The sequence below is a fragment of the Lithobates pipiens genome, unplaced genomic scaffold (assembly GCF_037356315.1).
Source record: "Lithobates pipiens isolate NorthernLeopardFrog02 unplaced genomic scaffold, aLitPip1_a1.2 Scaffold_22, whole genome shotgun sequence".
In the NCBI taxonomy this organism is placed as follows: Eukaryota; Metazoa; Chordata; class Amphibia; order Anura; family Ranidae; genus Lithobates; species Lithobates pipiens.
The window spans coordinates 140,042,361-140,054,866 of record NW_027507784.1 but is presented as its reverse complement, the minus strand read 5'-3'; the positions used below and the strand labels follow the sequence as shown (position 1 = coordinate 140,054,866).

At 43.5% G+C, this 12,506-nt stretch overlaps 1 protein-coding gene across 30 annotated transcripts in view; it reads left to right on the top strand.

The window, feature by feature from the left end:
* MAP2 (microtubule associated protein 2) overlaps positions 1–12,506 on the top strand; it is a 325,226-nt gene that overhangs the window by 299,838 nt on the left and 12,882 nt on the right. For 27 of the 30 annotated variants that reach the window (XM_077448385.1, XM_077448399.1, XM_077448398.1 and 24 more), the window contains 2 exons: positions 5,488–5,580; positions 6,559–6,640. In XM_077448385.1, the coding sequence (XP_077304511.1) occupies positions 5,488–5,580; positions 6,559–6,640 (175 nt within the window). The remainder of the gene's footprint in view (positions 1–5,487; positions 5,581–6,558; positions 6,641–12,506) is intronic. The other 3 variants (XM_077448402.1, XM_077448395.1, XM_077448393.1) reach the window with 1 other exon arrangement.

Sequence of the window (12,506 nt, the reverse complement as noted above, 5' to 3'; positions counted from 1 at the left end):
ACATCGAACATTTTTGACACATTTTGGGGACCAATCACATGGAGCAGAGATCAGCGTCACTTGTTGCTAGGCAGAACTGGGAGATGCTGTTTACAACGGCATCTCCTAGTTCAGCCGCCCAGTAAGATGATTGCGGGCATGCTCGCGGCGATCGAGTCCGCGGGACCAGCGACCGGACTCACGGGGGTCCCGACCGACACGCGAGCGCACCGCCGGCAGCATGCGAGCGATGGCAGGGTGGCAAATTTAACTACTTTCAGACCGGACCATTTTGCTGGTAAATGACCAGAGGTCTTTTTACACTTTGGCACTGCGCTGCTTTAACTGGTAATTGCGCGGTCATGCAATGTTGTACCCAAACAAAATTTGCGTCCTTTTCTTCCCACAAATAGAGCTTTCTTTTGATGGTATTTGATTGCCTCTGCGATTTTTATTTTTTGCGATATAAACGTAAAAAGACCGCAAATTTTGAAAAAAAATGATATTTTCTACTTTTTGTTATTAGAAAAATCCAATAAACTCAATTTTAGTCATACATTTAGGCCAAAATGTATTCAGCCACATGTCTTTGGTAAAAAAAAAGTCAATAATTGTATATTTATTGGTTTGCGCAAAAGTTGTCACATCTACAAACTAAGGTACGTTTTCTGGAATTTACGCAGCTTTTAGTTTACGACTGCCTATCTCATTTCTTGAGGTGCTAAAATGGCAGGGCAGTACAAAACACCCCAAATGACCCCATTTTGGAAAGTAGACCCCCTAAGGAAATTGATAAGAGGCATGTTGAGCCCATTGAATATTTTATTTTTTTGCCTCAAGCGATTGAATAATGACAAAAAAAAAAATATTTTTTTTTTTTTACACAAAGTTGTCACTAAATGATATATTGCTCACACATGCTATGGGCGTATGTGAAATGACACCCCAAAATAAATTCTGCTGCTTCTCCTGAGTATGGGGATACCACATATGTGGGACTTTTTGGGAGCCTAGCCGCGTACGGGGCCCCGAAAACCAAGCACCGCCTTCAGGCTTTCTAAGGGCGTAAATTTTTGAGTTCACTTCTCACTACCTATTACAGTTTTGAAGGCCATAAAATGCCAAGATGGCACAAAACCCCCACAAATGACCCCATTTTAGAAAGTAGACACCCCAAGCTATTTGCTGAGAGGCATGTTGAGTTCATGGAATATTTTATATTTGGCCACAAGTTGCGGGAAAATTACAAACTTTTTTTTTTTTTTTTCACAAAGTTGTCACTAAATGATATATTGCTCATGCATGCCATGGGCATATGTGAAATGACACCCCAAAATAAATTCTGCTGCTTCTCCTGAGTACGGGGATACCACATATGTGGGACTTTTTGGGAGCCTAGCCGCGTACGGGGCCCCGAAAACCAAGCACCGCCTTCAGGCTTTCTAAGGGCGTTACAGTTTTGAAGGCCATAAAATGCCAAGATGGCACAAACCCCCCCCAAATGACCCCATTTTGGAAAATAGACACCCCTAAATTTAGGGGTACACTAGTGAGACTAGGTAATAAATGGCGGGTGCCCTGAAACTATAAAAAAATAGCTAACCAACCAGCGTCACCTGTAACAGTTATATGGTGATCACTGGTGAAAGGGTTAACTAGGGGGCAATCAGGGGGCTTTATGCGGTAGTATATGGGGGTCCCTGGCGCTATAAAAAGCTGCGGCGAACCTAAATACCTACCTGCCTAACTAGCGTCACCTGTGACACTAATACAGCGATCAGAAAAACGATCGCTTATTAGGCTGGGTTCACACTGGAGCGATGCGGGAACGCCACGAATGCGCGGCGGGTTCCCGCATCGCATGCCTCCCGGCGGCAGTTCACACTGCCCTATGCGAACTGCTGGGAGTGTCAGTGAAATGTTACTGACACCCCCAGATCAGTTCGCATATCGCAGTGCGATCTGCAAACTCAGATCGCATGGTGTGAACACCCATGCGATCCGATTCTGCTGCGGGCCAAAAAAAGGGTCCCGTGCGAATTTGCGGCGGGTGTGGCGGGTGCGGCGGGTGCGGCGAATGGCTGAACTCGAATCGCACAGAGATCGGATGTGATTTGCACTGCAGTGCGGTGCGAATCACATCCGTTCTCATAAACCGCTGCAATGTGAACCCAGCCTTAGTGACACTGGCGACGGGGGGTGATCACGGGGTTAAACCTTTATTGGGGGGGTTAGGGGGGTACCTTAGAACTAAAGGGGGCTAACCCTAACTGCCCTAACAGTTATTAGTCACAAATGACACCCGCCGGGTGATCAGGGGGTTAAACCTTTATTAGGTAATAAATGGCGGGTGCCCTGAAACTATAAAAAAATAACTAACCAACCAGCGTCACCTGTAACAGTTATATGGTGATCACAGGTGAAAGGGTTAACTAGGGGGCAACCAGGGGGCTTCATGCGGTAGTATATGGGGGTCCCTGGCGCTATAAAAAGCTGCGGCGAACCTAAATACCTACCTGCCTAACTAGCGTCACCTGTGACACTAATACGGCGATCAGAAAAATGATCGCTTATTAGGCTGGGTTCACACTGGAGCGATGCGGAAACGCCGCGAATCCGCGGCGGGTTCCCGCATCGCATGCCTCCCGGCGGCAGTTCACACTGCCCTATGCGAACTGCTGGGAGTGTCAGTGAAATGTTACTGACACCCCCAGATCAGTTTGCATATCGCAGTGCGATATGCAAACTCGGATCGCATGGTGTGAACACCCATGCGATCCGATTCTGCTGCGGGCCAAAAAAAGGGTCCCGTGCAAATTTGCGGCGGGTGCGGCGGGTGCGGCGAATGGCTGAACTCGAATCGCACAGAGATCGGATGTGATTTGCACTGCAGTGCGGTGCGAATCACATTCGTTCTCATAAACCGCTGCAATGTGAACCCAGCCTTAGTGACACTGGCGACGGGGGGTGATCACGGGGTTAAACCTTTATTGGGGGGGTTAGGGGGGTACATTAGAACTAAAGGGGGCTAACTCTAACTGCCCTAACAGTTATTACAGTCACAAATGACACCAATGCAAAAAAAAAAAAATGACATTGGTGTCACTGTGACTGGGGGGCAGGGGTAATTGGGGGGGTGATCGGGGGGTAAAGGGGGGGTGTGAGTGTGCCTGGCATGTTCTACTGTGTGTGTAGAGTGTTGGTGCAACTCACCGATCCGCTCTCCTCCGTGTCGGAACGAAAAATACCGACACGGAGGAGAGAATACATCACTTCCTCTCCTGTGTTTACATTACAGGAGAGGAAGTGATGTCACGGGGGATTCCTATTCGTCGGGAGCGATCGCGAGGGGGTGGCCATGAATGAATGGCCGCCCCCTCATCCCGGATCGCTCTCGAAGGAATGCCGACCGCCGCAGGCACCGGGGGGGGCCCGATCGGGCCCCCCACCCGCAGGCAGGCAGGGACTTATATATACGCCCATATGCCTGCCCGTGCCATTCTGCCGACGTATATCGTCGTGCGGCGGTCGGCAAGTGGTTAAAGGGACGTACAGGTACACCCATTTGCCTGCCCGTGCCATTCTGCCGATGTACATCGGCGTGCACCGGTCGGGAAGTGGTTAAGATAATGCCCAGTGACACTGCCATGTAAGTCCTTGTGTATGCAGTCCCTGTTAAAGGGTGACAATGCTCTGTCCCTGTCTCTCAGTTGTTCTCTTGCATTGTCAAACTGTCACACTCTCTCCTTTTGGAGACCAAATACAGCTTTGCAGATGCACATTGAAGGCACATGGCCCAATGTTGTCATAATCTGGAAATTTTCTCAGAGAAATGAGCAGTTGGCAGAGTGCATGCTTGTAGACAGAAAGAGGCTACAGATGAAACATGCCCTTATGCAACAAAGAATGAAAAAATATGAAAAATGCATATATTAACAAAACTGGCAATTGTTTATGGCACACAAACTTTAGCAAACTAAAATAATTTGGTTAGTGTTTACATCTACTTTATTATAGTGGAACAGCCACATGTGAAATTACTTTCAGCATATAAAATCATGTTTTGCTTTCTCAACAGGAACCGACAATAAACTATTTCCTAGAATCCGTAAAACCTCACGTTTTACTTCCTTTTAACAGTGATTAAATTTACTCATGCAAGAAAATATACTTAGTAATATATTATAGTCCAAATCCAATAACCAGGTTACTGGCCTGAAAATCTTCCTAGTTTGATAATAGTTTGCATATCCAGCATGGCTAATTGAAAAAGATTGTCTGGAGTGGCATTGATCAAGGATATGTTATTTATTTAAGTGTACTTAAAGTGTTACTAAACCCAGGACCCTGCATTCACTATATCTGGTCTCCCACAGTACACAGAACATGGAAATACAGTTATTTTAGTAAATATAAACTTCTAAATACCTTTTCTCACCAGCAGTATAAAGGCAGTTTTGTGACTTCTATAAGGCTGCTTTCACACTGCAGCGGGAGCGGCGTCGGCGGTAAAGTGCCGCTATTTTTAGCGGCATTTTACCGTCGTTTTAGCGGCGGTGTGCGGGCACTAGCGGGTTGGTTTTAACCCCCGCTAGCGGCTGAAAAGGGGTTAAACCCGCCCGCAAAGCGCCGCTGCAGCGGCGCTTTGCCGGCGGTATTGCCGCGGTGTCCCATTGATTTCAATGGGTAGGAGCGGTTTAGGAGCGGTGAACACTGCTCCTTCACCGCTGAAAAGATGCGGCTAGCAGGACTTTTTTCACCGTCCTGCCAGCGCATCGCTCCAGTGTGAAAGCCCTCCGGCTTTCACACTGGAGTTAAAGGGGCCGTTTTTTTTCAGGCGTTACACAGGCGCTACTTTTAGCGCTGTAACGCCTGAATACCGCCCCAGTGTGAAAGCAGCCTTAGTGTCTGAATAAAGCCTGTAGGAGGAGTTTTTATTCTGCACTGACTGTCCAATCAGGATGCTGGACCACTGACCCTCTATCTGGTCAGTGCTGAGTGGCCCTGTGCTGATCACATGCATTCTCCTAATAAAAAAAAAATAATTCTCTTGCAATATACACCAAACTGAGCATGTGCAGCCTGTCCCCTGGCTCTGTATTATCAGGAAATATATTGGGGACAGTGGAAGGAGGAGAGGATCAGAAGAGATAGGATCAAACAGCCTTTTTACACAATGCAGATGATTAACCCCTTAGGTTCCACAGTGAGTATAACAAGCATGCTTTACTGCATATACACACTGATTTTACTGTTGTGGGTTTAGTAACACTTTAGAGCCACATATGCAGTTTTGCCTATTTATTCACATTGCATAGGCTGTTTTCAGAGGATTTATAATGATTGTTTTTGCAGTCATTGAAACTTAACATTTGTATTATTGTTTGCACTGAACTACAATGCAAAAAAAACTTGAAGTCGCAAAGCTATAAGGTACAGTAGCAGCATAGTTTTCAGAGCTTCTTTATATCACTTGGGCACACTTACTCTACCTCCTGTTCCTTTTAGGTTAAGATCTTAAATGAGAAGATTGATTTTAGTTCTATTCAATCTCGTTGTGGCTCCAAGGATAACATCAGTCATAGTGCTGGGGGAGGTCAAGTAAGTAAGGGCACATTTTATGATGGGATCTCCTCCGCCACTTCCTTGGTGCTCCTTGCAAGATCCTCAAAGGTTCTACCCTTATCTGTGCCTCACCTAACCTGTCAGCACTTGGTCTGTTCTATGTGTCTGTCTACTGAATGTTCACTTCTGTAACAAACTCCCAGAGCTTTGTTCACTTGAGCAGCTAATCTGGTGCCACATAGTTTAGTAATATAAAACCAATGGGATCAAGTACTAGTAGGACAAGTAATGACAAACATTGGTGTCCTATGTCTGCAAGTGAGCATCCAGAGCCAAAAGATCTTGATTCTTGCCCTTGTCATGGGCTCTACTTGGCCAAGCCAAAGCCTTTTCTCTTAAGTCCAACACTACCAGGATAGTTGTTATAGTGCTTAGTTAGTGTAAAAGTTACCACTTTACAGGTTAAATACTATAGATGTCTTCTTGTAAACTCAACCTAAGCCTTTCTTTTCAACATTTACCTCTGTGTTGGGCAACTTTAGGCAGTATTTGGCACACTCAGAACATTTCAAGCAACATGGTGATGCTATCATGTGATAGAAATATTAAAATACCTGCAACATAGTTTTTTCAAATAGGCACAGTAGATCAACCAAAAAAACTTTGTAGCAGCAAAAACAATTTTATTGGCTTCATTGCAAATACAATTAAAGATTAAAATTAAATTAATACATGACAAGAAATGCCAATGAGCATAGAACTAGAGTCCAGCTGTGACCATCCATGTTGGCTGCTTGAACTTAACCACTTCTTGGTGCATTACTAATGTCTTATGGTTATAGTAGCAAGTGCTACCTGCAGTAGATGCTTGCTGCACCACTGACCTGTCTATCCTCACTGCCTTTGAAGCATGAAACATCTTTTACAAAAGCTCTTTTCCAGCTTCCTCAACAACCTTTCTGGTGAAGGGTTTGTACATTCTCTATATTTTATAATGTTATGCTTTTCTTACAGATCCACATTGTAACTAAGAAGATTGACCTTAGCCATATCACATCCAAGTGTGGATCTCTAAGGAACATACGCCACAGGCCAGGTAAACAAAATCGTAATAATATTGACATGCTAACTAACCCTCCATATGTGTTAATCTTATAATGGTTTGTTCATATTGCTTTGTATATAAAGCTCACCAAATCCAAATATTATTCAGAGTTCTTGGAGTTTTCACACAATTTTAATGTTCACCACCTAACTAATTAGAATATTGGGTGTGAAGTTTTAGTATTCTTTCAAAACATTCAGCAAAGTGCATTGCACATGATAAAACACCTAACAGACCCTGATGGAGGCCTGTCCAATGTTCTTTTTTGTTGACCCAGCCTTGTTGCCAAGTTGTGTTAGTAGACATATTACAATGCAGTGATCAGCAGGTTCATAAAACTAATTTTGTTCAGCTGGTAGGACTTTTGACTTTGGGCTAAACAAAACACTTTAAGAGATTGTAAACCAGGCATATGCAATTAGTGGACCTCCAGCTGCTGCAGAACTAAAAGTCCCATGAGGCATAGCAAGACTCTGACAGCCACAAGCATGACACCCAGAGACAGAGGCATGATGGGACTTGTAGTTTTGCAACAGCTGGAGGTCTGTTAATTGCATATCCCTGTTGTAAACCTTCACGTATAACCAGTGAAGAGAACAGCCTCAGATAATACACAGAGATTAAACAAATCCTCCTAGATAGGTTTTACTTCTTTATCTGCAGTCTCCCCTTCTCTAAACTCTTTCAAAAGTGCAGATTGTGTTAAAAAATCTCTCTTCATCTGTCAGCAGCACAGAGAAGAGGGCAGAGAGACTGCAGTTCCAGTGTGTGAGAGATCCACACACCCCTCCACACAGCAGAAGTATATTGTTGTGTATAGACAATCTCCACTCTGAGCTTTTGCTCCCGACACAAATTTATCTCATGTCTCTGGAAAACTTCTCAGAAGTGACTCATGCTGATAACAGAGGAGCGAAGCACCAGAGAGAAACGACACTTAGAGCTTTGGACAGAGATAAGTAAACACTGTAGATTTACATTCACCGGTCACTTAATTAGGTACACCTGTTCAATTGCTTGGTAACACAAATTTCTAATCAGCCAATCACATTGCAGCCAATTAAAGCATTTAGGCATCTACATGTGGCGAAGATAACTTGTTAAAGTTAAAACCGAGCATCATAATTGGAAAGAAAGGGGATTTAATTGACTTTGAATGTGGCATGGTTGTTGGTGCCAGACGAGCTGGTCTGTGTATTTCAAAAACTGCTGATCTACTGGGATTTTCATGTACAACCATCTCTAGGGTTTGCAGAGAATGGACTGAAAAAGAGAAAATATCCAGTAAGCGGAGGTCGTGTGGACAAAATGCCTGGTTGATGCTCAGAGGAGAATAGTCAGACTGGTTCTAGATCAGGGGTCTCAAACTGGCAGCCCTTCAGCTGTTGCAAAACTACAAGTCCCATGATGCATTGCAAGGCTGACAGTTACAAGCATAACTCCCACAGGCAGAGGCATGATGGAACGTATTTTCGCAACAGCTGGAGGGCCGCCAGTTTGAGACCCCTGTTCTAGACGATAGAAAGATTTACATTCACCGGTCACTTAATTAGGTACACCTGTTCAATTGCTTGGTAACACAAATTTCTAATCAGCCAATCACATTGCAGCCAATTAAAGCATTTAGGCATCTACATGTGGCGAAGATAACTTGTTAAAGTTAAAACCGAGCATCATAATTGGAAAGAAAGGGGATTTAATTGACTTTGAATGTGGCATGGTTGTTGGTGCCAGACGAGCTGGTCTGTGTATTTCAAAAACTGCTGATCTACTGGGATTTTCATGTACAACCATCTCTAGGGTTTGCAGAGAATGGACTGAAAAAGAGAAAATATCCAGTAAGCGGAGGTCGTGTGGACAAAATGCCTGGTTGATGCTCAGAGGAGAATAGTCAGACTGGTTCTAGATCAGGGGTCTCAAACTGGCAGCCCTTCAGCTGTTGCAAAACTACAAGTCCCATGATGCATTGCAAGGCTGACAGTTACAAGCATAACTCCCACAGGCAGAGGCATGATGGAACGTATTTTCGCAACAGCTGGAGGGCCGCCAGTTTGAGACCCCTGTTCTAGACGATAGAAAGGCAACAGTAACTCAAATAATCACTTGTTACAACAAGGGTATGCAGAATACAATCTCTGAACGCACAACACATCGAACCTTGAAGCAGATGGGTTACAGCAGCAGAAGACCACACCGGGTGCCACTCTTGTCAGCTAAGAATGGAAAACTGAGGCTAAAATTTGCACAGGCTCACCAAAATTGAACAACACAATTTTGAAAAAACTTTGCCTAATCTGATGAGTCTCGATTTCAGCTGCAACATTCAGATGGTAGGGTCAGAATTTGGCATAAACAACATGAAAGCATGGATCCATCAGTTCAGGCTGGTGTTGGTGGTGTAATGGTGTGGATGATAGTCACCAGATCTCAATCCAATAGAGCACCTTTGGAAAGTGGAGGAAAGGGAGATTTGCATCATGGATGTGCAGCCAACAAATCTGCAGAAACTATGTGATGCTATCATGTGAATATGGACCAAAATCTCTAAGGAATGTTTCCAACACTTTTGTTGAATCTATGCCACGAATAATTAAGACAATTCTGAAGCAAAAAGGGGGTCCAACCTGGTACTACCAAGGTGTACCTAATAAAGTGGCATATATTTACTGAAATAATTTGTGTCATTTTAAAGAAAATAATATGTGCATAAACTCTACATTTTGGAGATATTACATGTGTATAAACATATGCATCACGCCAGATCTCTGCTTCAGCCAGTACTTATAATACAATGTAGGCAAATATTGTTGAAGGAAATAAAAGCAAGTGCTAACGACCCAGAATCTCCATACTTTCTGTTAAATAGCGGATGTGCTTGTTAATGAAACAAAGGATTGTTGCAAAGTTGGATCATTTGTGTTGTTTACACAGAAACAGGATTAGGGACATTCCAAGTATCTCTAGCAATAATTGCAACATGTGGGTGCTTCCAAGCGCAGGAGTCTTGTCTGTTAAACAAATTCTTTCCATCAGCTTTCAGACATGCTTAACCACCTCGCGCCCGCCCTATGGCCGAATGACGGCCGTAGAGCAGGCACGTTCGTCCGGGTGGTCGTCCCTGGACGTCCTGATGTTTACTTCCGCAATGCGCGCCGCCGCAAACACAGATCGCTGTAAACGGCCAATCACAGCGGCCGTTTACAGCGTGATCGGCGTGTCCAATGGGAGATGATCTCATATGTAAACATATGAGATCATCTCTCAGCGCCGCTCTCCCTCCTCGCACAGACAGTGTGAGAGGGGAGAGATGAACGGCTGCAGCGGCAGCCGTTCTGCCTGTAGTAAAAAAAAAAAAAAAGTAAAAAAATAAAATAAAAAGTGCCATCCTCCCCCAGCAGTGCCATCCGCCCCCAGCAGTGCCATCTGCCCCAGTGCCATCTGCCCCAGTGCCATCCGCCCCAGTGCTACCTGCCCCCAGTGCCATCCACCCCAGTGCTACCTGCCCCCAGTGCCATCCACCCCAGTGCTACCTGCCCCCAGTGCCACCTGTTGTCAGTGCCACCTGTCGTCAGTGCCATCTGTCATCAGTGCCACGTGTCATCAGTGCCACGTGTCATCAGTGCCACATAGTGCCATCTGCCATCAGTGCCACGTATCAGTGCCATTTGTCATCAGTGCCACCTGTCAGTGTCACGTGCCATCTGTTGTCAGTGTCACGTGCCATCTGTTGTCAGTGTCACGTGTCATCAATGCCACTTATCAGTGCCATCTGTCATCAGTGTCACGCGTCATCGGTGCCATGTATTAGTGCCATCTGTCATCGGTGGCACGTATTAGTGCCACGTATTAGTGCCATCTGTTATCAGTGCCACGTATTAGTGCCACGTATTAGTGCCACGTGTCATCAGTGCCACGTATAAGTACCATGTGTCATCAGTGCCACATATTAGTGCCATCTGTCATCAGTGCCACATATTAGTGCCATCTGTCATCAGTGCCACCTGTCATCAGTGCCACGTATAAGTGTCATCATTGCCACGTATCAGTGCCACCTGTCATCAGTGTCACGCGTCATTGTCCTGGTGCTTCAAAAGTGTAATAAATAGTCAACAGGTTAGATGTGTAATTTATGTTCCTAGAACACATGATGGCGCTACCTGCATGTTGGGCCTCTCTATGTGGCCAGGCTGTGAAAAAGTCACACACATGTGGTATTGTAATACTCAGGAGGAGTAGCAGAGTTTTTTGGGGGGTGTCATTTGTGGTATACACATGCCATGTGAGAGAAATAACCTATTACAATGACAATTTTGTGGAGAAAAAAAAATGAAAAATCTTAATTTTGCAAAGAATTGTGGGAAAAAAATGACAACATCAAAAAGCTCACTATGCCTCTTGCTAAATACCTTGGGATGTCTACTTTCCAAAAAGGGGTCATTTGGGGGGTATTTGTACTCGAGATAGGCCACCAGTACATCAGATGTGATCAATTTTGTGCGATTCGCACCACACCTTGTAGACTCTCTAACTTTCACAAAGACCAAATAATATCCACTAATTTGGGTTATTTTTACCAAAGATATGTAGCAGTATAAATTGTGACCAAAATTTTTTGAAGAAAAATTAATAATTTGCATAATTCTGTCACAGAAACAAAGAAATATGCGTTTTTTTTTTTCAAAATTTTCGGTCTTTTTTCATTTATAGTGCAAAAAATAAAAACCCCAGAGGTGATCAAATACCACCAAAAGAAAGCTCTATTTGTGGGAAAAAAAGGACAAAAAATTCATTTGGATACAGTGTTGCATGACTGAGTAATTGTCTTTCAAATTGTGAGAGCACCGAAAGCTGAAAATTGGTCTGGGCAGGAAGGGTGTTTAAGTGCCCAGTAAGCAAGTGGTTAAAAATCATTTTTGGAAACAAACATGTCAACAAACCTTTTTTGGAAACAAACTAGTCGTTTGAATAGTAAGGTGGTTCTAAAACTTGAAACCCCAGAATGTGCTACACTTGATGAAAACATGTCTGTAAAGATTAACTTTGACCTTACTAGAATTAAACATTTAATTAAAATCCCCCAAGAAAAAAACACAAGCATGATTAAGCAATGTGTTTTTTTTTTCACTATTTTTCTTCTGCATCGAACGGAACAGTGTGGTTTTATAATAAGACAGACAGTAATGATGATATGTCTGAACCACTAAAACAGAGCTGTGTTTTAAGTGGCCACAGGAGACCAGTTTATTTTGCTCATTGATTCCTACCAGAAGATGAGATAAGCATTTACATGACTGACAGATCACAAGATCAGTATCTGACATCTGACATTTGATCTGTGTGTTGGAGAAATTTTGTTTAAAAGTAGAATTAAGGTTAGAAATCTTGATGACTGCTACTTTGCAGTTTAAAAAACACATTGCAGTTTGTTTTCTATATATTACATTTTAACCACTTTCAGACCGGACCATTTTGCTGGTCAATGACCAGAGGTCTTTTTACAATTTGGCACTGCGCTGCTTTAACTGGTAATTGCGCGGTCATGCAATGTTGTACCCAAACAAAATTTGCGTCCTTTTCTTCCCACAAATAGAGCTTTCTTTTGATGGTATTTGATTGCCTCTGCGATTTTTATTTTTTGCGATATAAACGTAAAAAGACCGCAAATTTTGAAAAAAAATGATATTTTCTACTTTTTGTTATTAGAAAAATCCAATAAACTCAATTTTAGTCATACATTTAGGCCAAAATGTATTCAGCCACATGTCTTTGGTAAAAAAAAAAGTCAATAACTGTATATTTATTGGTTTGCGCAAAAGTTGTCACATCTACAAACTAAGGTACGTTTTCTGGAATTTAC